The following is a 24026-nucleotide window of genomic DNA, read 5'->3' on the forward strand; positions in this document are numbered from 1 at the left end:
GCTAATAACAAGGCAGCAGGAGATGACGGCATCCCAGCTGAACTGTTCAAAATCTTGCAAGATGATGCTGTCAAGGTAATGCATGCTATATGCCAGCAAATTTGGAAAACACAAGAATGGCCATCAGATTGGAAAAAATCAACTTATATCCCCATACCAAAAAAGGGAAACACTAAAGAATGTTCAAACTATCGAACAGTGGCACTCATTTCACATGCCAGTAAGGTAATGCTCAAGATCCTGCAAGGTAGACTTCAGCAGTTCATGGAGCGAGAATTGCCAGATGTACAAGCTGGGTTTAGAAAAGGCAGAGGAACTAGAGACCAAATTGCCAATATCCGCTGGATAATGGAAAAAGCCAGGGAGTTTCAGAAAAACATCTATTTCTGTTTTATTGACTATTCTAAAGCCTTTGACTGTGTGGACCATAACAAATTGTGGCAAGTTCTTAGTGGTATGGGGATACCAAGTCATCTTGTCTGCCTCCTGAAGAATCTGTATAACGACCAAGTAGCAACAGTAAGAACAGACCACGGAACAACGGACTGGTTTAAGATTGGGAAAGGAGTACGGCAGGGCTGTATACTCTCGCCCTACCTATTCAACTTGTATGCAGAACACATCATGCGACAAGCTGGGCTTGAGGAATCCAAGGCTGGAGTTAAAATCTCTGGAAGAAACATTAACAATCTCAGATATGCAGATGATACCACTTTGATGGCTGAAAGGGAAGAGGAACTGAGGAGCCTTATGATGAAGGTGAAAGAAGAAAGTGCAAAAGCTGGTTTGCAGCTAAACCTCAAAAAAACCAAGATTATGGCAACCAGCTTGATTGATAACTGGCAAATAGAGGGAGAAAATGTAGAAGCAGTGAAAGACTTTGTATTCCTAGGTGCAAAGATTACTGCAGATGCTGACTGCAGTCAGGAAATCAGAAGACGCTTAATCCTTGGGAGAAGAGCAATGACAAATCTCGATAAAATAGTTAAGAGCAGAGACATCACACTGACAACAAAGGCCCGCATAGTTAAAACAATGGTGTTCCCTGTAGTAACATACGGCTGCGAGAGCTGGACCATAAGGAAGGCTGAGCGAAGGAAGATCGATGCTTTTGAACTGTGGTGTTGGAGGAAAATTCTGAGAGTGCCTTGGACTGCAAGAAGATCCAACCAGTCCATCCTCCAGGAAATAAAGCCAGACTGCTCACTTGAGGGAATGATATTAAAGGCAAAACTGAAATACTTTGGCCACATAATGAGAAGACAAGACAGCCTGGAGAAGATGCTGATGCTAGGGAGAGTGGAAGGCAAAAGGAAGAGGGGCCGACCAAGGGCAAGATGGATGGATGATATTCTAGAGGTGACGGACTCGTCCCTGGGGGAGCTGGGGGTGTTGACGACCGACAGGAAGCTCTGGCGTGGGCTGGTCCATGAAGTCACGAAGAGTCGGAAGCGACTAAACGAATAAACAAACAAAAGGAAAAGCAGATCCATGTGTATATGTGAAGAAAGACAAACAAGACTGTATGTATCTGTGCATTTATGTTGATGATTTGCTGCTGTTCACATCAACAGAAAAACAAAGGCTTGATTTTGAAGCCTGCATGAAAAGCCATTTCACATTAAAAAGCCTTGGAACAGTAACAAATTACCTATGCTTGGTAATACACAGGGAGAAGGATGGTAGCTTTCTGTTAAGCCAACGTAGTAAAATTCAAAAGCTCCTAGAGGATTTTAACATGCAAGACTGTAAACCAGTCTCTACTCCTATGATAACAGATTTTCAGAAAGATATAGGAGAAACTCAATTAACTGAGGCAGAGAGATATAGATCTGCAATTGGAAGTTTACTGTACATTGCAAATCACTCTCGCCCAGATATCTCAAATTCTGTGGCCATTTTAAGTAGACAGGTAGAGAAGCCTACATCAACTGGAAAAGCAGCATTGAAGAGGTTAATAAGGTATTTGCAAGGAACAAAGAATTATTGCCCGAAGCTAAATGCCTGTGGAACAGAGAAATTGCAGGCTTTTGCCGATTCTGACTGGGGAGCAGATGTCAGTGATAGGAAATCCACTTCTGGGATTTGAATTCAATTTGTTGGGTCAAGCTTAGGCTGGCATTCTAGAAAGCAAACACTTGTTGCTCTTTCCACTGCAGAAGCAGAGTTTTATTCTCTAGCACAAACCTGTAATGAGGTTATATGGTTTAAACAGTTGTTAAAAGACATAGGCATGGAAGTGAACCAGCCTTTAACTGTTTATGAGGATAATCAAGCTTGCATTGCTATGGCAAAATCTGAAGCCTGCAAGAATAGGACAAAACATGTAGATATTAGATATCACTATATCAAAGACATGATAGCCAAAGGGAAAATAATGTTAAATATTGTGAATCAAAAGACATGATTGCTGATATTTTAACCAAACCTCTTGCTCTACCAAGACATACAGACTTGACAAAGAAAATTGGTTTGTGTCTTACTCGTTAGCATAAAAAAAGGGGGAGTGTTGGCATTTTTTTTCTGCTCTTGGCTACCATAGTAATTAAGTACTTCCTTAAGCATCAGCCGGGTGACGAGGTCGAATTTAATTGTCCTCAGTTTAGGTGTTCATAGTTGCATTGCTGAGGGGAAGGCAGCTTGCAGGACTTTTGTTTCGTTTTTTAGCCTTGCAGCCGAGTAAGCAGCTTGCTCTTCTCTGAGAGCGTGTGTGAATGCACAAGCCTGTAAATATGTTTTTGTGCTTTCTGTAAATAAATTTATTTTTATAGAAATGCCTGGTGTGTGATTTTTCTGATCTCTCTGGGCCAAATGCTTTCCAGCACTCTGCAAGACCAGGGACCCCAAAATAAGCAAAAAGGCAGGACTTCAAGATGTTGTTCTTCAAGCTAGAGTCTTGTAAGACAGGAAACCCTCTTGTATCTCTCAATAATATAGGATGGTCCAACATGAGACCTAACTTAATGAAGTCAGATAAAGCAAGCAAGCAAGCAAGCAAACATATATTTTTATTATTATTTATAATATCTCCCTCCATCAGGGTGCAGTCCAGCCACAATAAAAATCAACAAATAGTAACTATTCAGCCGCTAAAATCATACAGGAGAAATACATTCAACACATGCCATATTAGATGTATAATCACAATGCAACTAACACTATACAATTATAAAAGCTAAAGTTAACTACCATCTAACTTTACTGATAAGATTTATAGTAACCAAAAGATCTACTACCATTCTCAGCATATGCTCACAACTACTTCCTCCAATCAGTCTTTTTGACTGAATAAACAGGTTTTCCAATCCTTCTTAAAGGCATTTGCGGTTGTGTGACCCAGAAAGAGGGTTTTTTTCCTTTTACAAAATTCATTTTTCCCCACTATGGAGTGGCAAAGTCACTTGGAACTCAAAATACCAATGGATTTCATAAGTATTTGTCACACATGTATCTAGATGACTTTCTGAAGCAGTAAACAAAGCAACCCGAAAAAGTTAGATTCATGAAGCCAATGGGCATTTATGAATAAACAAGGATAGAACAGGCCTTAAATTACATAAATATGAATGTGTTGAGAAGTTATTCTCAGCTATAACCAGTGGATGTGAGTTAGGAGAGAAGGAGGGGAGGTGTGGTTCTTCCAGTGGGGGCGTGGCTATAGCTAGCTATAGACCCACACCTCTTTCCTGAAAGCACTGCATTTGTGGAGTCATGAGATGACCCCTTGGGTTTTCGATGAATGACATCCCAAGCTGTGCTACAGCATTTGTAATTTAAGGCACCTGTGCAACAGGAAGGGAAGAGGTAAGCAGCAGAGACAGTAAAGACCATTTATTGGTGATTTGTAACTAGTGAAGTCTTACACGGCAGCTTTTATGAATGGGCTATTCTTCTCCAACAGCTTTTTTGCCTCTTAAGCATGTTCTCAAAGTCCCAGATGTAATTACCAGCTGCAAAAGCCGTTGCTTCTGGTTTGGCATGTTCTGCAAGCAGAGTCAATGAACTATCTAAGCTTTTAAATCTGACCATCAGATTGCTCAGAAAACTTATTTTAATGAAGAGAATGCTTGCACAACTTTGCTTGTAAACTGTCATTATACATGTATATTTCTTCATACACAGATGTTTTTTGTTTTCCCTTGTTGAGTTGTACATGACAGAAACCTGTTTGCTTCCAGTTTTGAGTCATTATTAGCTTCCCTGCCTGTACATGATAAACTATATCATTTTTTTAAAAAAATTAGAATCAGTACTGTGATAGAGGTTCATTTCTGGCTGAGCTTAATTATTTCCCAAAGTTTAAAAGAGGCGGTGCCGCCACTGAGACGGCATGACTCTGGGGACCCACAAGGTGACACTGTTTAATGGGAGGGACCTGGAGCATGACCTCTGTTCTAGATCTGGTGGGGTGGGCAGGACCAATAAGAGAAAGGTGGTCCCGCAAGCACCCTGGCCCTGTGCCATGGAGGGCTTTATAGGTGATCACCAGCATCATGAATTGCACCCAGACGCCTACCAAGAGCCAGCACAGCTCATGGAGCAGTGGTGTTATATTGGCGTAATGAAGAAGCCCCCAAAGTGCCGGCATTACAGTAATGCAAACAGAAGGTGCTAAGGTTTGAGGAACCATGATAGAGGCCTCCTGGTCCAGGAATGGGTGCAATTGGTACTCAAGATGATCCTGTGCAAAAGCCCCCTGGCCACAGCTGCCACCTGCTCATTGAGCAGGAGCCAAGAGTCCAGGAGGACCCGCAGATTGTGCACCATGTTTAGCCTAAAGAAGAGAAGTGGTATGATAGCCATTTTCCAAGGTTTGAGGGGCTGTTACAGAAAGGAGGATGTGGATTTACTATTCTGAAGACAGGAGAAGGACCAATGGGTAGAAACTTTACCGAGAGGGATCCAAACTCAAAATAAGGGAGAATTTCCTCAATGGGAGATCTATTAAGGAGAGGAGCAGCCCTCTTCCTGGAATCATCAGTGCTGCATCCCTGCAGGTTTGCAAGCCAAGGTTGGACAGTCCATTGTCCGGGCAGGGCGTTAGACTGGAAGACCTCCAAGGCACCTTCCAACCCGATGAGTCTATGATTCTGTAAAGCAGGTACCCTGACAGTTCTTTAACTCCCATGATTTTGTCTTGCTCAGCCACAGCTGAGGGTTCAAAGCTTACCATATGTTAATAACACTTTGGAAAGAAATATAATAAAATAGCCAGTGTGATCTTAAATTCTACTCCTTAAATCTGGCATTTGTTATTTTAGCTCTATCAAGCCTAGGGCTCAGCAAAAAGAAGAATCTTACATAACTGCCAAGAAATTTAGCATCGAGATACTAAGGAATGGGTTTGGGATATGATTATATAACTTATTTTTGAAAAGTCTTTATGCTCAAGAAAATTACTCAGCCAAGAGAATCTTTAATATTGATGTATTGTATATACAGCAATACTGTTCAGTCTTGGCTACCAAATTAATAAAGAAAAAGGTCCAATGTTGGTATGGAATTTGACAGAGAATGAAAAGCAATGTGTTTCTCAAGCAACAGCCTTTAACATTTCCAAGAAGATAGTCAAATATTTAGGATATTTTTGGACAAAAATAATAAAGATTTGTTGAAGAATAATTATTTGACAACTTGGAAAAATCTATCAACACACAATTTTAGTTGGAAAAAGTTAAATCAGTTTTGGTTATGCAGATTTGCAGCTGTCAGCATGAATGTCCTAAAATTAAGCTTTCTTCTTTAAATGAGTCCAGTATTTATAGAGAATAAGGTATTTGATGTTTGGCCCAGACAAATAATGAATTGTCTATGGTCCAACAAAAAACCAAGGATAAAATTCAAAAATTCAAGAGAATGAGGTGGCTTTGTGACTCCAAATTTTAGACTGTATTATCATGCTAGAGGCTTAACATGGATTTCATAATGGATGAAATCTTATGGTTCTGTCCATTATGCATAGGGGGACTGAACAGATATATCTGGATTGACAGACAGAAATAAACAATAAGAAATCATGCAGTACACAGTAACCTACTGAATGTTTGGGAAAAATATAGGAAAATAGTAAGTCTGGGCTTTTCCCTTTTTGCTACATTATTAAATTTTTATTGTTATAAAGATGAAGGATCCAAGAAATTTGCTCAGAAGGGAGATAATAATTTGTTCGGATTACAAGATATGATTGATAACAGGACAAAAATAAAATGTCTCAAGTCTCAGTGCTCTTCTACACTTGATTAGTTTCAGTATCTTCAAATAAGCCATTTGGCAGTAAAAGTACTGCTGAAAGAAGGGGGAAAATTGAGATGTTTGACTGAATTTGACAATCTTATAGCATGTACTACTGACCATTTGCTAGGCATAGTTTATAAATTATTAGTGAAGTATGACTCAGAATCCAAACAAGTTATAGACTGTGTAGTTGAATGGGTGTAGAATATGGTTATAGAGATGCAACTGTGGGTATTTCAGAGGAAGAAAAATATTAAATTTACTTTGAACATTATACTCAGAGATAATTAGTATAATATGTTTTATCATTGGTATATTACTCTAGTCTTGATTGCTAAAATGAATAATTCTTCTCCTAAAAAACATTTGAAATGCAGGGAGCAGATTGGATTTTTCCTTTTCCATGCAGTGGCAACGCTGTACAGCCCAACCATATTGGAAAATGATTCACTGTAGAAGGGAACAAATTTTGAATTTTGCAAACCCATTGCAACCTGGGATAGTTCATTAAATTTTAACAAACCATACATCTCTTCAAAACATACTGAATTGGCATTGTATATATTAATGGCTGCAAGGAGTTTATATGTCTTTTACAGGAAAAGACCTTTCATTCCCTCTTTGGAATAATAACTAACTGAATTGTGGGAGTATGCCTTGATGTCTTCAATAACCTTGGTTTTAAAATGTGTAAATCTGGCACAGTATTCAATTCAAATTGTAAATCATTCTTGGATTACAACCTCACACATGGGACTGAGCAGCACCCAACATTTCATTTCTAGCACTCATATTTTAACCTATTGTGTAATTTATAGTATTGGTAGAATGCATTATTTACTCCTCAGACTGTAATAAGATAATGCAATATGTTTCCATATGGTTTAGACTTGAAGATAAATTTATGGAATGAATTAATTCTATATTGATATAGATAGATATTATATGGATTTCGTTTCTTTTTCTTAGTTTTTTCCCCATTTAGTTCATTTTAATCACTAAAGATGTAAGTTCTATTCTCACTGCATACTCAATACTGTATTTTTTTCCCCTATTGGTGTAGTTGTTTGTATTCCACTATTAAAAATAGTTTGAACAATAGACTAAATGCCAACAAAACAATGGTCCTTAAAAGACAGGTTCATTTTAAAAAATGGTCAGAGGCAATTGAAGTCAGAGTCTGGTTCTGGAACTTACCTTATCCTTCAAAGACTTGGGTGAAGAGACATACATTTCGCTGTGTATATAATTCTAGGTCAACTATTCTTCAGTTGGGAGAAATGTATATATCTTTAATGCTGACAGCTCAAACAATTATTAAAGTTGCTGACAACTTGAAAAAATTAAAAGTTGGCACAAAAGCTTTCAGAACTCTCTGGATTGCATGTCTTCAAAAGAGAAGGTTAGAGTTTCAAGCCACATTTGCATACCAGGTTTCCTCCCTTTTAAATGCTGTATAATTTCCTGATACAACCAGCAGATTGTGGGTGCATTGTAAGAGATTGTCAACCTACTTTAAGAAAAGTAAAATCTCATTTGAATTGAGCTCAACTCCTAGTCAGTTTAGAAGTGTTCAGCCATTGCCTTCTTCTGACATCCTGGTGTTAGCTAATGAAAAAAGAAGTATCCTGACTAGATGGTAAGATTATTGGAGATGTGAACGTATCACCACTATCTTTGCACAATTTCTGGAGTTTTTTTAATTGCACGGAATTTATACTTCTGAAACTTACCTGCTCAACAAGTGTTTTTAATATTTGTGTTCAGGACAAAAAATGTATAACTTTAGGATTTAACAAGCTCTTTTCTCTATGTATCTGTCTATAGGTTTGGGAAAATGAATTCGAAACTGATTTATTCTCTCATAGCAATATGCATCACCGTCATTGTCATCTTAGTCTTGGTTTTCCAAAATAGAGGAGAAAAACCCATGGCTTGTGAGAGCCATTCCCAGGACATGGGGCACGAGGAAGGTGGTCAGGATACCAGCAGCCAGGTATTTCAAGATTTAACTCCAGAAGAGATAATGCAAGTCAAGAGGTATTTACGATCCAACCTGGGAGTGAAGCTGGTAGAGACGCCTCAAGCCAAGCCATCAGACAACTGCATCTATTCCATCACCTTGCAGCTTCCTCCCAAAGCAGAAGTATTAGAATTCCTGGACCATCAAGGATCTAGGCCAGCACGGGAAGCTCTGGCTGTGGTCCATTTTGGAAATCAGCCATACCCGAATGTCACTGAATTTGTGGTCGGTCCTCTTCCAAAGCCAAGGTATCATCAAGATATTACATTGCAGAAGTATGGAAGGATGCTGCCTTACTCCCAAAGGTTTCCTTTGATGAATGATGTGGTGGAAATATATAAAATATTGCTGCTGAAGGAATATCCCAAGGCTCCAAATTTCATGAGAAAGGTGCTTAATTATCCAGGAAAAATTTTCATGTTCACTTTTGCAATGCCACCAGGGCTAAAATCAGGGGACCGCACTATCTGGCTGAATCACTTACAAAGTGTTTCTGGCAGCTATTTGCATCCAGTTGGATTTGAGATCCAACTGAATTTTAGCAGCCTGGATTGTTTTCAGTGGAAGGTGATAAAAACATTTTATAATGGACAATATTTTGAAGGCATGAAAGATATTGAAAAACAATTCAATATGGGAAAGGTTAAAGTAAACAAGGTTAAAGAAGCCCCTCTTGATGGGGGATACTCATCACTGAAGCAGAGGGTACTGCCAAAAGGACCAGGCCCTTTGCATTATGAACCTCGTGGACCACGTTATAGAATTCAGAATAACCATGTTACCTTCATGGATTGGAGTTTGGCTTTTGGAATTGAGATAAACAGGGGGCCACGAATGTTTGATGTCAGATTTAGAGGAGAGAGAATAATCTATGAGTTAAGCTTACAAGATGCAAGTATCATCTATGGCTCTAATAGTCCTACAATGATGTCAGTCAGATCCATGGACATGAGTTTTGGATTTGGGTCTAGAATGTACTCACTCACACAGGGGGTGGATTGTCCCTATCTAGCTACATACTTGGATGTGCACACTTTTCTTGATACTTCATTTCCTACTAGCCATAAAAAGGCCATGTGCATCTTTGAACAGAATGCTGAGTTGCCTCTGAGACGTCATTATGAAAGCATCCAGTCTCCATTTTACGGCGGGTTGGCTGACTCAAGTCTGGTTATCAGATTCATATCTGTACTTGGTAACTATAACTATATCTGGAACTTTGCTTTTCATCAAAATGGAGCTGTTGGTGTCCATGTTCTTGCCAGTGGATACATTCAAACTGCTTTTTACTTTGGGGATGCCAAAGACTTTGGCAACAGAGTCCAAGAGTGGGTGTCAGGAGCAATTCACACCCACAATATTCAATTTAAAGTGGATATGGACATCGGTGGTGAGTGGCAACCTCATTTGTGACATTTTAAAAACTCCAATGACTTCTCTGCCTGACTGTACAGTTCTTCTTTGGAAATGTTTGCATCCCTTCTTTTGGGTGGCTATAGTTTTGATTTTAAGGATGTGACAGAAGTCTAATGCTTTAGTTTGAATTGACAACACTATCTGTATCTAGCCCTCTTTTTAAGACTTGGAGAGTTTGTGAGGCAGAATGTTTCACACATTTTTCTACCTCTCTAGGGGTTATGTTCTAATTGATTAACTTTATTTTCTTGAATGAAAAGTATCTGCCCAGATGGCAATTTAAGTATTAAACCATACAGTATGTATAATCCAGAGCAATTGCTTCTACTGCCCCTAAGAGGGAAAAGAAGAATATACATTCTGGCTGGCATCTATTAGAAACTGAGCCTGCTTGGCTTTTAGGTCCTTGCTAAGCAGATGCTATTGTCCCACTTTTTGGTTGGTTTCCTTGAAGAACTACATGGAAACAACATTTTTATTGCTTTTCAGATGCAGCCCTGCCACACTAATATGAGCATGGTTGATTTGGGCTTGTGTCACAAGCTGCTTCTTTATTGTGGCTGATATTAGATGTAACGGTTGCCTAATCCCAAATACTCAGTCTCACAAGCTCGGGCTTAAAGATAACTGATTTATTAAAGGAATAGTATGCGAATACAGAGAAAGCTGAGAATGAGCAAAAGCGCGCCAAATACAAACTTAAAAGCCTTGCCTGTAAGCAAGTTCTGCCCCATCCCTCGTCAGGGCGCTCCCCCTCCCAGGTGCTAGGAGCCGTTAGACGCGCCTGGGAAAGTAACCTTGAGCAGGAGCGCAAACCCAAACATACATTCCAAGCCCTCAAAACAACGGAGGGCGAGGGAATGGAAAAATCCGGGTGAAGGAACACGGAACAGAAGATGACATGTGAAACGTTACAATGTTAACAGCACATTGAAATGGGTAACATGACATATTGCCCCCCCAAATGAAGGCTATGGAGCAGGTTTGTCAGGATAGGCAGAGTGAAATTGGGCTACCAAACGAGGGGAAAGCACGTCTGGAGCAGCAACCCATTCAGGATGAGGGAAATGTTTCCAGCGGACGAGGTATTGCAAAGTGGAGCGCTGGCGTCGGGAGTCCAGGATGGATGTCACCTCGAAGTGTTGTTGGTTGTCAATCATGAGCGGAGGTGGCGGAATGGGTTGGGGATGCCAGCGGTCCGACGGCAGGTAGAGCTTGAGTAAACTACAATGGAAAACAGGATGTAAACGTTTAAGGTTGTGAGGCAAAGCAAGTTTAAACGTAACAGGGTTAATTTGGGCGATAATTGGAAAAGGTCCCACGAACTTAGGGCCAAGTTTCTTGGAGGGCTGTGGGGATTTGAGAAACTTAGTTGATAGGTAGACTTTATCTCCGACAGTAAAAGATGGCTCTGGGGAACGCTTTGCATCGGCATGGCGTTTATAAGTAGCCTGGGCATGGAGGAGAGCTTGTTGAATATTAAGCCATGAGTGCTTGAGAGAGTCAGCCCAGTCAGTAAGGGAAGCTGGCAGCGGTTGTGGATGGGGAAGTTCAGGAATAGGAACAAAATCTTGCCCAAAAACTGTTTTAAAAGGAACTTGACCAGTGCTTTGATGAACGGCATTGTTGTAGGCGACCTCTGCAAATGGGAGTAGGTCGACCCAATTGTCCTGTTGGTAGTTAACAAAAGCCCTGAGATATTGTTCCAGTGTAGAGTTAACCGCCTCTGTAGATCCGTCCGTTTCCGGATGCCACGCGGTGGAAAGTGACTGTTTGGTGCCCAGAAGTTTCAAAAATGCCCGCCAGAATTGTGACGTAAATTGTGTGCCTCTGTCACTCACCAAACGGGCGGGGATACCGTGGAGGCGGTACATGTGGATGAGGAAGAGGCGGGCCAGCTGTTGTGCGGTGGGGATAGAAGCGCATGGGATGAAGTGAGCTTGCTTGGAGAAAAAGTCTTTAACCACCCAAATGACAGTTTTGCGTTGACTAGGGGGTAGATCAACGATAAAGTCCATGGAAATGTCCTGCCAGGGGACAGATGGGGTGGCGACGGGTTGAAGGAGACCTTGAGGTTTGCCTGTTTTGCGCTTTGTTGCTGCACACACAGGGCAAGCAGTAACATATGCTTTTAGGTCTTTGAGTAAGGTTGGCCACCAGAATTGTCGGCGAACAAGGTGAAGAGTTTTTAAATAGCCAAAATGTCCAGCCAGCTTGTCATCGTGGCAGCGCTGGAGTATGGTTTTTCGCATAGCATCGGGTACATAAAGGCGATCGTTGTGCCAGGCGAGATCGTTAGTGAAAGTTAGATTGTCTCTATTGGTTTGTAACCAAGTATCTGTTTTAAGGTGGGAAAGCAACTGTTGTTGCAAATCAGATGGAATTGACAAGCGCGGCAAGTGGCTGGAAGGCAGAGCGGCTGGAGGATGCGTTGATTGCGCTCGGGTCTGGCTGCGAGTCACCGCTGCCAAACTTAATTGTTTATCGGTCCAGACGGTGCCTTGGACCGTTGGCCCTGGGCCAGCATCTTGGGGTCTGCGGGAGAGTGCATCAGCCAAAAAGTTTTTCTTGCCTGGTATGAATTTAAGGGTGAAGTCAAAGCGGCTGAAAAACTCAGCCCAGCGCAGCTGTTTGGGACTGAGTTTTCGACTGGTGCTTAGAGCTTCCAGGTTTTTATGATCAGTCCAGACTTCAAAAGGGTTGGAAGTGCCCTCCAATAGGTGTCGCCACGTTTCCAAAGCCGTTTTTACAGCAAAAGCCTCTTTTTCCCAAACGTGCCATCTCCTCTCAGTTTCAGTGAATTTGCAAGAGAGGTAAGCACAGGGTTTTAAGGCGCCAGAGTGGTCAGATTGTAACAAGATTGCTCCTATGGAGAAATCAGAAGCATCTACTTGTACAACGAAGGGTTTAGAGGGGTCTGGATGCTGTAAAATTGGCTCTGTGGTAAAGATTTGTTTGAGCGCTTCGAACGCCTGCTGACAGGCTGGAGTCCATTTAAGGAGCACGCCTGGGTTCCTTGAACGTCACGTATCCCCCTGTCCTTTGGTTTTTAACAGTTCAGTAAGGGGGAGGGCAATTTCAGCAAAATTTTGGGTGAATGCCCGATAAAAATTAGCGAACCCAAGGAAACTTTGTAATTGTCTCCTGGTACGGGGAGGCTCCCATGCCACAATAGCTTCTACTTTTGCAGGGTCCATTTCAATGCCCTTAGCTGAAATTCGATAGCCTAGGTAATCAATTTGTGACTGATGAAAGGCACATTTTGACAGTTTAGCGTACAACTCTGCTTTTTTCAATTTTGCCAGTACCTGACGCACCAAGTGGATATGTTCTGACATGGTTTCAGTATAAATCAATACATCATCCAAATATACCAGTACCCCCTTAAATAGGTGGTCATGCAAGACCTCATTGATTAGTTGCATAAAAACCCCAGGTGCTCCGGATAAACCAAATGGTAAGACTTTGTATTGGAAAGCCCCAAGAGGACAGTTAAATGCTGTTTTCCACTCATCCCCTTCCCTTATGCGAATACGAAAATAAGCTTCTCTCAAATCCAGTTTTGAGAAGATTTTGCCTCTGGCCAGATGTGATAACATATCTTTGATCAGGGGCAAAGGATATTTATTTAATATTGAGACCGCATTGAGCCCGCGGAAATCGGTACAAAGCCGTAATGACCCATCCTTTTTTGGCCTGAATAGGACAGGGGCTCCTACCGGGGAATTAGCAGGCTCAATGAAACCCCTAGCCAGGTTTTTGTCAATGAACTCCCTTAGCGTAGTGAGCTCTTTGGGAGACATGGGGTATATTTTTGGGTGAGGTAATTTTACGTTTGGTAAGAATTCAATGGCACAGTCCATTTTTCGGTGGGGTGGCAAGCGATCTGCTTCCTTTTCCCCAAATACCTCAGCAAAATCCTGATACTGATTGGGTAATCCCTCAAGAGGTTGAAGCGTTTGCACAGTAGTATACGCTACCCCTCCACCCTCCATGTCTTCCAGTAGGTCCTTTTCGGGTACTTTGTAAAATCCATCCGCAAAAGTCACAGTTCTATGTAGCCAGTTGATAAAAGGGTTTTGTTGCACAAACCAGGGCATCCCCAAGATAACCAGAGGACCCCCCACTGGAGCTACAACAAATGGCAGCTTTTCCTGATGGGAGCCCATCTGCAAGGCTACCAGTCCCGTGGAATGATTGACTGCTTTCCCTCCCGCCATAGTTCCATCCAATTGGGTGAAGATCATAGGTCTTGGCAAAGGAAACGTGGGCAGTTCCAGAGCCGCTACGACATCAGGGTGCATAAGGGAATGGGAGCAGCCCAAGTCTAGCATGGCCCAAACTTCCACAGTTTTGGTTTTTGAGCCCAGTTTAACTTTAACAGTCAGTGTGGGGAAATTTCCACTCACCGAATTGTGGTTACGCCCGGTTTCTTCCACCTGCCCTAGGGCGCCCTTCAGGGCAGGTGGTAGGCTTTTCCTGCCGGCTGCTCGAATTGCAACTCTTCTTCCTCTTCTCCGAAGGGTAGTTCTGGGGGGTCCAGTTCCGCGACGGCCGCTTTCATTTTCCGCGGTAGAGTAGGCGCAGGCGACTTTATTGCAGGTTTTGTCTGTCGTTCCTCTGGATGACGTCTGGGGCACGACGTGGCTCGATGTCCTTCTTTCCCACATCTCAGGCACTGACCTTTGGAGAATCGTCGTTCCCTTTCTTCTTCCCAGGTCTTCGGTTTGGGGCGGCTGGCAAGCCCAGATGTGCGCGCTCCTCTAGCAAGACGAGATTGTCTAAGCTCTTTGGTATGAGCATAGGTTTGCAGGGCATTTTCTGCGCTGCCCGCCAACTGAATCCACCCGTACAGCGTTTTAGGATCATCTCTTCCTAGTGCCCAGCGAAGGATTTCTGGTTCTAGCCCCTGCTTAAACATTTCAATTAAAGTTGGCTCAGACCAGTCTTCTACTTTCCCTGACAAAGCTTTAAATTCCAGCACATAATTGGCAACTGAGAGGGACCCTTGATAGAGTTTCCTCAGGGCGTTTTTAGCTGTTTCTTGGGCTAGAGGGTCTTCGAAATGCTGTTTAAGTGCCCACAAAAAGTCATTGAAGTCCTCTAACTCAGTTGCCTCAGCCTGGCACAGTTGTACATACCAATCAGCTGCCCTTCCTCTCAGTTTGTTGGCAATGAAATTGATTTTGCCATGTTCTGACCGAAAGTTCCGGCCCCAATCTTCCATATAATGCTTAGCATTAGTGATAAAGAAGGAGAGCGTAGTAGGATCCCCATCGAACTTCACCCCAAATGGTGGGAAGTTTCTTGCCGGCTCAGCTGGCTGTGGCGGTTCCGCGAATGTCAGCGTACGCCGAGCCCCCATGGGTGGCCGATCCCTAGGAGGTCTTGCCTCTTGCCCCCCCGCCTGACGGGCTGATCGAGTCTTGCTTCTCCCCCTGGATGGCAGGGTGCTATGCCTGGGGTACTGTGACGGCTCTTCCTCCCAATCCTCCGGGGTGGGCTCTGCATCTCTGGGGAGATCCTTAAGGATTGTCACTATTAGATCCATTTTGTCCTCCAACGCCCTCATACGAGCAGGAGTGGCCGGTTCTTCCAGGGGTTGGTTGGTTACCACCACCCTCGGTGACAGGGGAATTTCGGGCTCCCAGGATAGTTGTGGAGACCCCCTCCCCGGTGCTCTTTCCATTACAATTTTATGTTCACTCCTGAGGCTCTCCTGCATGGATATCAGCAATTCATCTAATTGGGCATCCCGCATCTCCCGACGTGCTGCTCTTTGTGCTCTCGAGGTTAGAGCTGGCCGGATCCTTGCCGCCTCCCGCTCTTCCTCGCTCCCATCACTTGCGCGAAGCTGATGTTCGGTCATCGCTAGCGTTCCCTCTTATCCAGCGATTGGATGGGGCTAGCGGAAAATGGTTGAAATGATTCTCAGCTTTATGTAACGGTTGCCTAATCCCAAATACTCAGTCTCACAAGCTCGGGCTTAAAGATAACTGATTTATTAAAGGAATAGTATGCAAATACAGAGAAAGCTGAGAATGAGCAAAAGCGCGCCAAATACAAACTTAAAAGCCTTGCCTGTAAGCAAGTTCCGCCCCATCCCTTGTCAGGGCGCTCCCCCTCCCAGGTGCTAGGAGCCGTTAGATGCGCCTGGGAAAGTAACCTTGAGCAGGAGCGCAAACCCAAACATACATTCCAAGCCCTCAAAACAACGGAGGGCGAGGGAATGGAAAAATCCGGGTGAAGGAACACGGAACAGAAGATGACATGTGAAACGTTACAATGTTAACAGCACATTGAAATGGGTAACATGACATTAGAGTTGCAAAAACATCTAGATTTTCCTCTGCAAATATTCTGTATTTATCTTTCAAGAAAACTAATAAATGCTTTCTTCTATAGTCAGGAAGTTCCTTCTGATGTCAGCTTGAACCTCCCTCCCTCCTTCCTTCCTTTAATTCTGGTTCTAATCTCTGGGGCAGTAGATATTAATTCTACTACCTCTTTTGTGTGACAACTTTTCAGATATTTGAAGACTGATATCATATCTCCATTAGTTGTCTTTTCTGTAGACTAAACATACCCAGATATTTTAACTGTTCCTCATAGGGCTTAGTTTCCAGATCTTTCACCATCCTAATAACCCTCTTCTGAACTTGCTCCAATCTGTCATTCACCTTTTTGAATCATGGTGTTCCAAACTGGTGGTGTCTGACCAAAGCAAAGTAGAGTTGAACAATTACTTCCCATGCTGTGGAGCCTATGCTCCTGTTAATGCATCCCAAGATAGCATTTGCCTTTGTAACATCTGCATCACAGTGCTGGCTCATGGCTAACTTGTGGTTGGCAAAGACACCCAGATCCCTTTCACATGTACTAGTGACAAGCCTGATCCTCTCCATATTATGCTGGTACCATACAATTGTCCTACCTAAATGCAGAACTTTACATTTCTCTCTGTTAAATATCATCCTATTTACTTCTTCCTACTGCTTGAAACAGTCTAGGGCTCTTTGAATCTTCTTTCATCTAAAATGTTAGCAGTTACATCTGTGGAGTAATAAAAATAGGACTAGTAATTTTTTTGTTCAGAGACAGTGCCTAGTAAAAATAGAAAGAAGATTGTTGTCTTTTGAATGATCTTCAATTCTCCTTTCTTAATATTTTTTGGTTTGAATCCTTCTCTAGACCCCCACACCCTTTGTGTTCAACTAACTCTACTCAGTCAACTATCTCTTCTTTGTCCTAATTAGTTGATTATCTTCACTTTGAAGAATGATATTTTAGAGAAGCTCAGCAAAAATAATCTCCCTAGGATGCCTTGTTTCTCTGTTTTCTTAGTAATTTTTTCACTGAAAATGGCCAGATTGTCTTCCCCAACTTTCCCCCCACTACCTTACCCCAATGTAAATCCTCCATCAGTCTAGCCAAATCTAATAAGGTGAGCTACAGGTCACAAAAGTTTGTACCTTTTAAACAAAATGTCTCCTTCTGATTTTTTACTACCATAGACTAACATAGCTCTCCTCCTACAATGTCTGAAATAAACTGGTAATTAAATTATTCCAAACCTCTGATTTCAATTTTATTAATCTTTTATTTTTATGGTATTTTGAGAACCTGTTATTTAATATCTGTGCTGCTGTTAATTAAGACCTGCAATTTCCCACAATGACTTTAAATTTGTTCATATTCTGTTTGAAAATCCAACTGCGTACAGTATATAATCTTTATTATAATTCCATCCCAGAGTCACTCTGAAGACAACTTTAAGAAGCTGAAAAATGCAACAGGAGCAGTCTGATCTGTACTGATAGTCAAGAACTAATGAGTGTATTTGCTTTCCTTCTGAGGTGTGGAAAATACCCTAATTGGCAATGACATGGCCTTTGAGACAGTGCAGGCCCCTTGGAGCCCAGAACATGAGCTCCATCGAATGAAGATGGTGAGGAAAGTTTTGGATATTGAGAACAAGGCTGCATTCCGCCTCCATGACGAGATGCCCAGATACATTTATTTTGCTGCCAATAACAGCAACAATAAGTGGGGCCATGAAAAAGGCTACCGGATTCAGATAGTCGGCTTTTCTGGAGACCATCTGTCAGAATCTGATCCATTGGAGCGAGGTTTCAGTTGGGGCAGGTATGTCATTAATTTCTACCAGTCAAAATTTCTCAAATTGATGTGTATTGACTTGGAATAGAAACAGGATTCTTCTAGGTTCTTCTGAAGGTTTCAGTATTTCTAAGAATGTTTGGATAATGACTTAATCTTCACCAAGATATGTAGCTATGGAACATGTAAAGAAATACAGGTAGTCCTCAGTTAACATTGGGACTGGAATTTCCATTGCTAAGTGATGCGGTCATAAAGGGTGATGTCATGTGACCACATTGCTTAGTGACAGCAATCCTAGAAGTCCCTGTTACCATAGTTAAGTGAGGGTCATGGGTCATTAAGCAAGGACCTCCTCGCAACTTCCTGCTGGCTTCCAACAACCAAAGTCAGTGGGAAAGCCAGCAGGAAGTTGCAAATCCCAGGTGGCTCCAAGCAGGCTGGCAGGCAGATAAGTGGATGCTGCCAGGTGGGGGAGACTTACCAGAGCAACTTGCCACCTTCCCTGCTGGCTTTCCCATTGACTTTGCTTGTGGGAAGCTGGCAGGGAAGGTCATGTGACTGCGAGATACTGCAACCGTCATAAATGAGAGCTGGTTGCCAAGCACCTATATCATGATCTCATGACCGTGGGGGTGCTGGGCCAGCCATAAGTTCAAGGACAAGTTGTATGTACTACTGGTTCAGTGCTGTTGTAACTTTGAATGGTCACTGAATGAGTGGTCGTTAAGCAAGGATTACCTGTAAAGGTCCACTCAGTTCAGAAAATCTTCCATTTGATTTCCTCAAAACTTGTAATCCCTACACGTCTCCCAGCCTACCTGTACTTCTTTTTATTACCCTTTGGGATGGAACAAGCATCCTGTGCCAAACCTGGGATATTTGAGTTGTGTAGCAATTGTGAAAAGAGAAATTAGAAGATTGTGGTCCAGTTTTGAATCTAGTTTGAGAGTTCCTGTTGGTCAAAGCTTAAGCCACTGTTTTAAATAACAAGCTGCCTAGAAGAATGGGTACCCTACCTTTCATCATATGAATCACAGGTAGCTTAGCAAGGGCTTTGAATGTGGGCAAAGAAGCCTTAGTAAATGTAACATGGAGGTACTGAGGGTTCATAAAGAAATCTAAATAAAAATCTCAAGCTAGTCCTTGAATAGATTGCATCGTCCTGGAAAAGTTATAATTGCAGCAGGGATATGATCCTGAGTTCATTGCTATCATTAAGAGCATAGGTAGTGAAGATGGCCTGGAGCAGCTTTTCCAGTTTTCCCTAGTATGCCAACCTGGACCATATCTGGAACATTACAACATGGTCTACTGAAAGCAGTTGGGCATGCACTAATTATTCCCAAATTTGCTTTCCGTAGTATATCATACATGGGGCTACCTTTGAGATGGCTTAGGAAAAAAAATCATCAGTTAGAAACCTGGTGGAACCCAAGGGTTATTTCACTACATTGCACAGTTGTACTGTTTTCTAGGGCATTTCCAGGTCCAACACAAGGTGCTCATGTTAACTTTTACAATCTTAAAAGTTTTGGGGTCAGTATATCTAAATGTTTGCCTCTGCGAGGATGAGTCCAGACCAGCTGATAAGCCTTATAATGAAATAAATCAAGTTGATAGGCCCAAGCGATAGGCACTTTTGAATAGTGGGCCTCATGCTTCTGAAGCCTCCTTGTAAATATGGTCCCTTCAGTTCAGACCTTCAGGCATGCCTTGAAAACTGTCCCTGTTCACTTTGATAGTATTTTGTTTCACTATTTATGACTGTACGGTATTCATTCAGTTTGATACTTCAAATTTATCTTACAAGAATTTTATCCTGTCATTTCATGCTGCTTTCTGTGGGAAGAAATTAAGATCTCTCCCTCCCTGCCATGCTGTCTTCCTCAAACACTGTTTCCTGCCACATTGCTTCCCCTCCTTGAGCAAGGTAAAAGGTTAAAAGTTACAAAATATAATGGGTTCAGTACAAAGAGGATGCAAGAAATTAAAATGTGACAGGAAGCCCCAACTGTTTAGACAAAAAGTTCCCTTCAGACTTAATCGGAGACCTTGTAAGACAAAAAGCTCAAGAAATTAGCAGAACCCATCCAGGTAAACATTCTTCCTCAGTCAAACAGATCTCCATAATCATAACAAAAGATTCCTTCCAAGGTGAACATTCCAAGCTAGTAGATAAAGCCACAACCCAGCAGGGAACCTGGACTATCTGAGAACAGGAAACCACAAACAGCAGGGAGCCTGACCACAGAGCACCTCCTCCTTGAACCCCAGTAAACTGCTTTTGTTTGTTGTTTATTCGTTTAGTCGCTTCCAACTCTTCGTGACTTCATGGACCAGCCCACGCCAGAGCTTCCTGTCGGTCGTCAACACCCCCAGCTCCCCCGGGGATGAGTCCGTCACCTCTAGAATATCATCCATCCATCTTGCCCTTGGTCTGCCCCTCTTTCTTTTGCCTTCCACTCTCCCTAGCATCAGCACCTTCTCCAGGGTGTCCTGTCTTCTCATTATGTGGACAAAGTATTTCAGTTTTGCCTTTAATATCGTTCCCTCAAGTGAGCAGTCTGGCTTGATTTCCTGGAGTATGGACTGGTTTGATCTTCTTGCAGTCCAAGGCACTCACTTTCCTAGAATTCCTAGAGAGCATTCCCTTCCAAGAAACTGGCTAAGTGTGCCTTTCTCAGAATTTCCTAGTGTGGGGACACTTTGCACAACAATAGCCAAGCTCTCCTATATAAAAAGCCTGTGGGGATAATACAAGTGTGGCCACCTCTGATAGCCAATTATTCTGTAGTTCACGCTCTCAGAAAAAATAAAGTTCTCCTCTGTTGGAGCAACCACCTGAGTACTTTCATTCCCAGCTCAGAACGCACCTGGTGAGATTTTCGTCCAACACTTTCAATGGCTATGTCTGAAGTATCAACCGATGCATTTTTAAAAGAAAATAAATAATAAGTCCAATTACCCACAGTGCTGCTTTCACTTTGCTTTTCAGGTACAAGCTAGCTGTCACAAAGCGGAAGGAGAAGGAGCCATCCAGTAACAGCATCTACAGCCAGATTGATCCATGGGATCCTCCTGTTGCCTTTGCTGACTTCATAAACAATGAGACCATTGTCAATGAGGTGAGTCGGTATGATCCCAACAGAACAAGGAAAACTTTGTTTTCCCTCTCTTCAGCTGTATTGGAGTTTCACCCCCAGAGTGCAGAGGACTTAAAAATGGAAGTCCAGTATATCTGGAGGAGCAGACATCACTCAGGCATTGGGCAAAAGTTGTGAATGGGTGTTTTTCTTTCATTAACACATTGGTATGCAGCTTCCCCTCAAATATTTTCAAAGCTGTTTACAATAAAATACAAACAATTAAAACAGTAAGTTTACAAAAATTGTCAGCAGCACTCTCCCTTGTGAAGAGATCATACGTAAGCCATAGATACTGAAAAAACCATCTACCTTCTACTAGAAATGAACAAGAGATCTAAAAACAGCTTTTATTTTTTTAGAATAAAACGATTCTAACTATAGAATACAAGGGTTTAATTTTGAAAAAGAGATGGGTCAAAAGTTTAAAAATTGCCCTCTTTTAAGTTATATGGTTATATTTTCCCCTTGCTTATAAAGCACACTGTGATTAACCCTTTTTTATGCTGGATAGTAATTGGTGAAAGGTGAAAGGTCCCCTGGGCAAGCACCGAGTCACGTCTGACCCTTGGGGAGGATGCTGCTTTCGCGACATTTTCTTGGCAGACTATAGCGGGGTGGTTTGCCATTGCCTTCCCCAGCCGTCACCTTCCCCAGCAAGCTGGGTGCTCATTTATGCTGGATAATAATGATCTGCTGGATAATAATGGTCTGCTGGTCCAACAAAGGATAGGATATAGTCACTATAAGTGAGATGGGTGGCTATACAAATATGATAAATAAATAAATATAGAGCCCAGTCTGACTTCTGATTTGGAAAAAAAAAATGTTTTGTTACTCTTTTAATATGGCAATCAATTAGAAGGGTTAGATTATCACTGAAGACAGAATGGGCAAAGAAATGCATTATAAGAAAGACATATTTTTAAAGTCTGTTTCATGGCATTCTGAACACAAATGCATTTTCAACGAAAATAATTTTCAGTGAAAAATCAGTGGCAAAGAGCACTGAAAATTTTCTCATTGTTCAATTTTACTCTGTAAAAATCAGCTATTTTTTCTGTACCCCATCCAATTCCTATAAATTAAATTTCAATACTGGAAATGATCCTGACAGGATGAAGGTAATGATCTTTGGAAGATTTGCTCAGAGGAGAATCGGTAATTTCTGATTTTTCAGCATAGACACTAGTCCCCCATTCATGTCACCTCAAGCAATGTGCCCTTGAAACCAAACCAAGATTATGAGCTTATTTATTTATTTTAAAATTATTATGAGCTGGATTCATATTTGTCATTAAGCACAATTTCTTTTGTGACCTTCTTTTTGACCTTCAGTGGATGAAAATAGGAAGACTCTCTTCAGATTTCCACTGGTCACTACACGTTTACCTCTGAGAAGAAAAATGTGCTATCACATTATCCTTTTTGATCTCTCAGATTATACTAACCCATCTTTCAGCAGCCACTGCATCTTATCAAGTTAGTTCTTCATTCCTGTATCATCTTTGTATTTAACAGGATTTTTTTTCATTTCCTTTTTATCAGGATCTGGTTGCCTGGATCAATACTGGCTTTCTGCATATTCCACATGCTGAGGACATCCCCAATACTGCAGCCCTTGGGAATGTGGTTGGTTTCTTCTTGAGACCGTACAATTATTTTGATGACGACCCTTCCATGTATTCTCCGGACAGCGTCTTCTTCGCCAGCCAGCAGGACGCCACGTCCTGTGAGATCAACCAACTTGCCTGTCTGGCAAAAATAGCTTCATGTTTGCCCACTTTCCCCTCTTTCACTTATGAGGGCTTTCAAAACCTAACATTTTTCAAAACCTAACAACTCAGTATAAATGCATATGTTGCAAGTACAGTATAAGATTCAGGTTTCAAAGATACCGTAAGATACTCTTCAGGATTAGAAGCTGCCTGTTTGACTCGTAACAACTTTCAAATTATGCTGAAAAATCAGAAATTACTGATTCTCCTCTGAGCAAATCTTCCAAAGATCATTACCTTCATCCTGTCAGGATCATTTCCAGTATTGAAATTTAATTTATAGGAATTGGATGGGGTACAGAAAAAATAGCTGATTTTTACAGAGTAAAATTGAACAATGAGAAAATTTTCAGTGCTCTTTCAATCTTCTAGTTTTTGACAGGTGGATTGGACGCTGGAAAGGTGGATTGGAAACTACGAGTCAAACAGGCAGCTTCTAATCCTGAAGAGTATCTTACAGTATCTTTGAAACCTGAATCTTATACTGTACTTGCAACATATGCATTTATACTGAGTTTTTCAGTATATAATTCTGTAAAAAAATACCTGTGAACTATTAAAATAAAAAAATAAAAAAAGGATTTTCTCTTCCTGTAAAAAAATACCTGTGAACTATATATATATATATATATATATATATATATATTCATTCATTCATTCATTCATTCATTCATTCATTCTGAAAGATATATATATATATATATATATATATATATATATTTATATATCTCTATCTATCTATCTATCTATATACACACACACACATACAGTGTGTGTTTATGTGTGTGTGTGTGTGTGTATAAATATAAAGATCTGTTTGTGTGTGTGTGTATATCAGAAGATTTGAGAACCAGAACTGTCAGAAATAAGGAAAAGATAGCTTTAAGTCAAATCAGACTTGTATCCTGTATCTCTGCAGTTGTCTTAACATGCTTATGAACGTGATTTCCCATTGCTACTTTCTGGAATGTCCTGTCCTTCTTTTTAACTTCCCAATCTAGCCTGCAATGCAGGAATCCCCACACTGTTTCCCCTTACAGTACTAATCAGGGCCAATCTTGTTTAGCTTCAGAGATCAGCCAGGTGCTGATTTTGTCAGAATTAACATATTGTCAGAACTAATACATAACCCAAATATAAGCATGCCATATGAAGATTCTTGGTTGTTCTCTTGGGACTATCTGGGACTGCCCATGAAGCAAAAGTTGAAGTTCAGCATTGAGAGAAGAGTCACAGCACTTTTTTCAGCATAGTGTAAACCTGGTTCCTTCCTTGCTTTACTGCTTCTGTGACTGAAGTTCCTTCTGTCAA

The 24026-nt window shown here is 41.5% G+C and overlaps 1 protein-coding gene across 1 annotated transcript; it reads left to right on the forward strand.

The window, feature by feature from the left end:
• The first annotated feature begins 8071 nt into the window (after positions 1–8071).
• LOC134500441 (membrane primary amine oxidase-like) lies at positions 8072–22776 on the forward strand. The gene is made up of 4 exons (XM_063307775.1): positions 8072–9647; positions 17530–17818; positions 20790–20919; positions 22486–22776. Exons 1-4 carry the CDS (start codon positions 8072–8074, stop codon positions 22774–22776), a joined length of 2286 nt encoding a protein of 761 aa, XP_063163845.1.
• Positions 22777–24026: the final 1250 nt, after the last annotated feature.

The sequence above is a fragment of the Candoia aspera genome, chromosome 6 (assembly GCF_035149785.1).
Source record: "Candoia aspera isolate rCanAsp1 chromosome 6, rCanAsp1.hap2, whole genome shotgun sequence".
NCBI classification, from domain to species: domain Eukaryota; kingdom Metazoa; phylum Chordata; class Lepidosauria; order Squamata; family Boidae; genus Candoia; species Candoia aspera.

Excerpts from the sequence above, each read along its gene's own strand:
- LOC134500441 (XM_063307775.1), top strand. The coding sequence starts at position 8,072 with ATGAATTCGAAACTGATTTATTCTCTCATAGCAATATGCATCACCGTC. Across the intron at positions 9,648-17,529 it reads AGTGGATATGGACATCGGTG|GTGTGGAAAATACCCTAATT; the intron begins GTGAGTGGCAAC and ends TTTCCTTCTGAG. Across the intron at positions 17,819-20,789 it reads CGAGGTTTCAGTTGGGGCAG|GTACAAGCTAGCTGTCACAA; the intron begins GTATGTCATTAA and ends TTTGCTTTTCAG.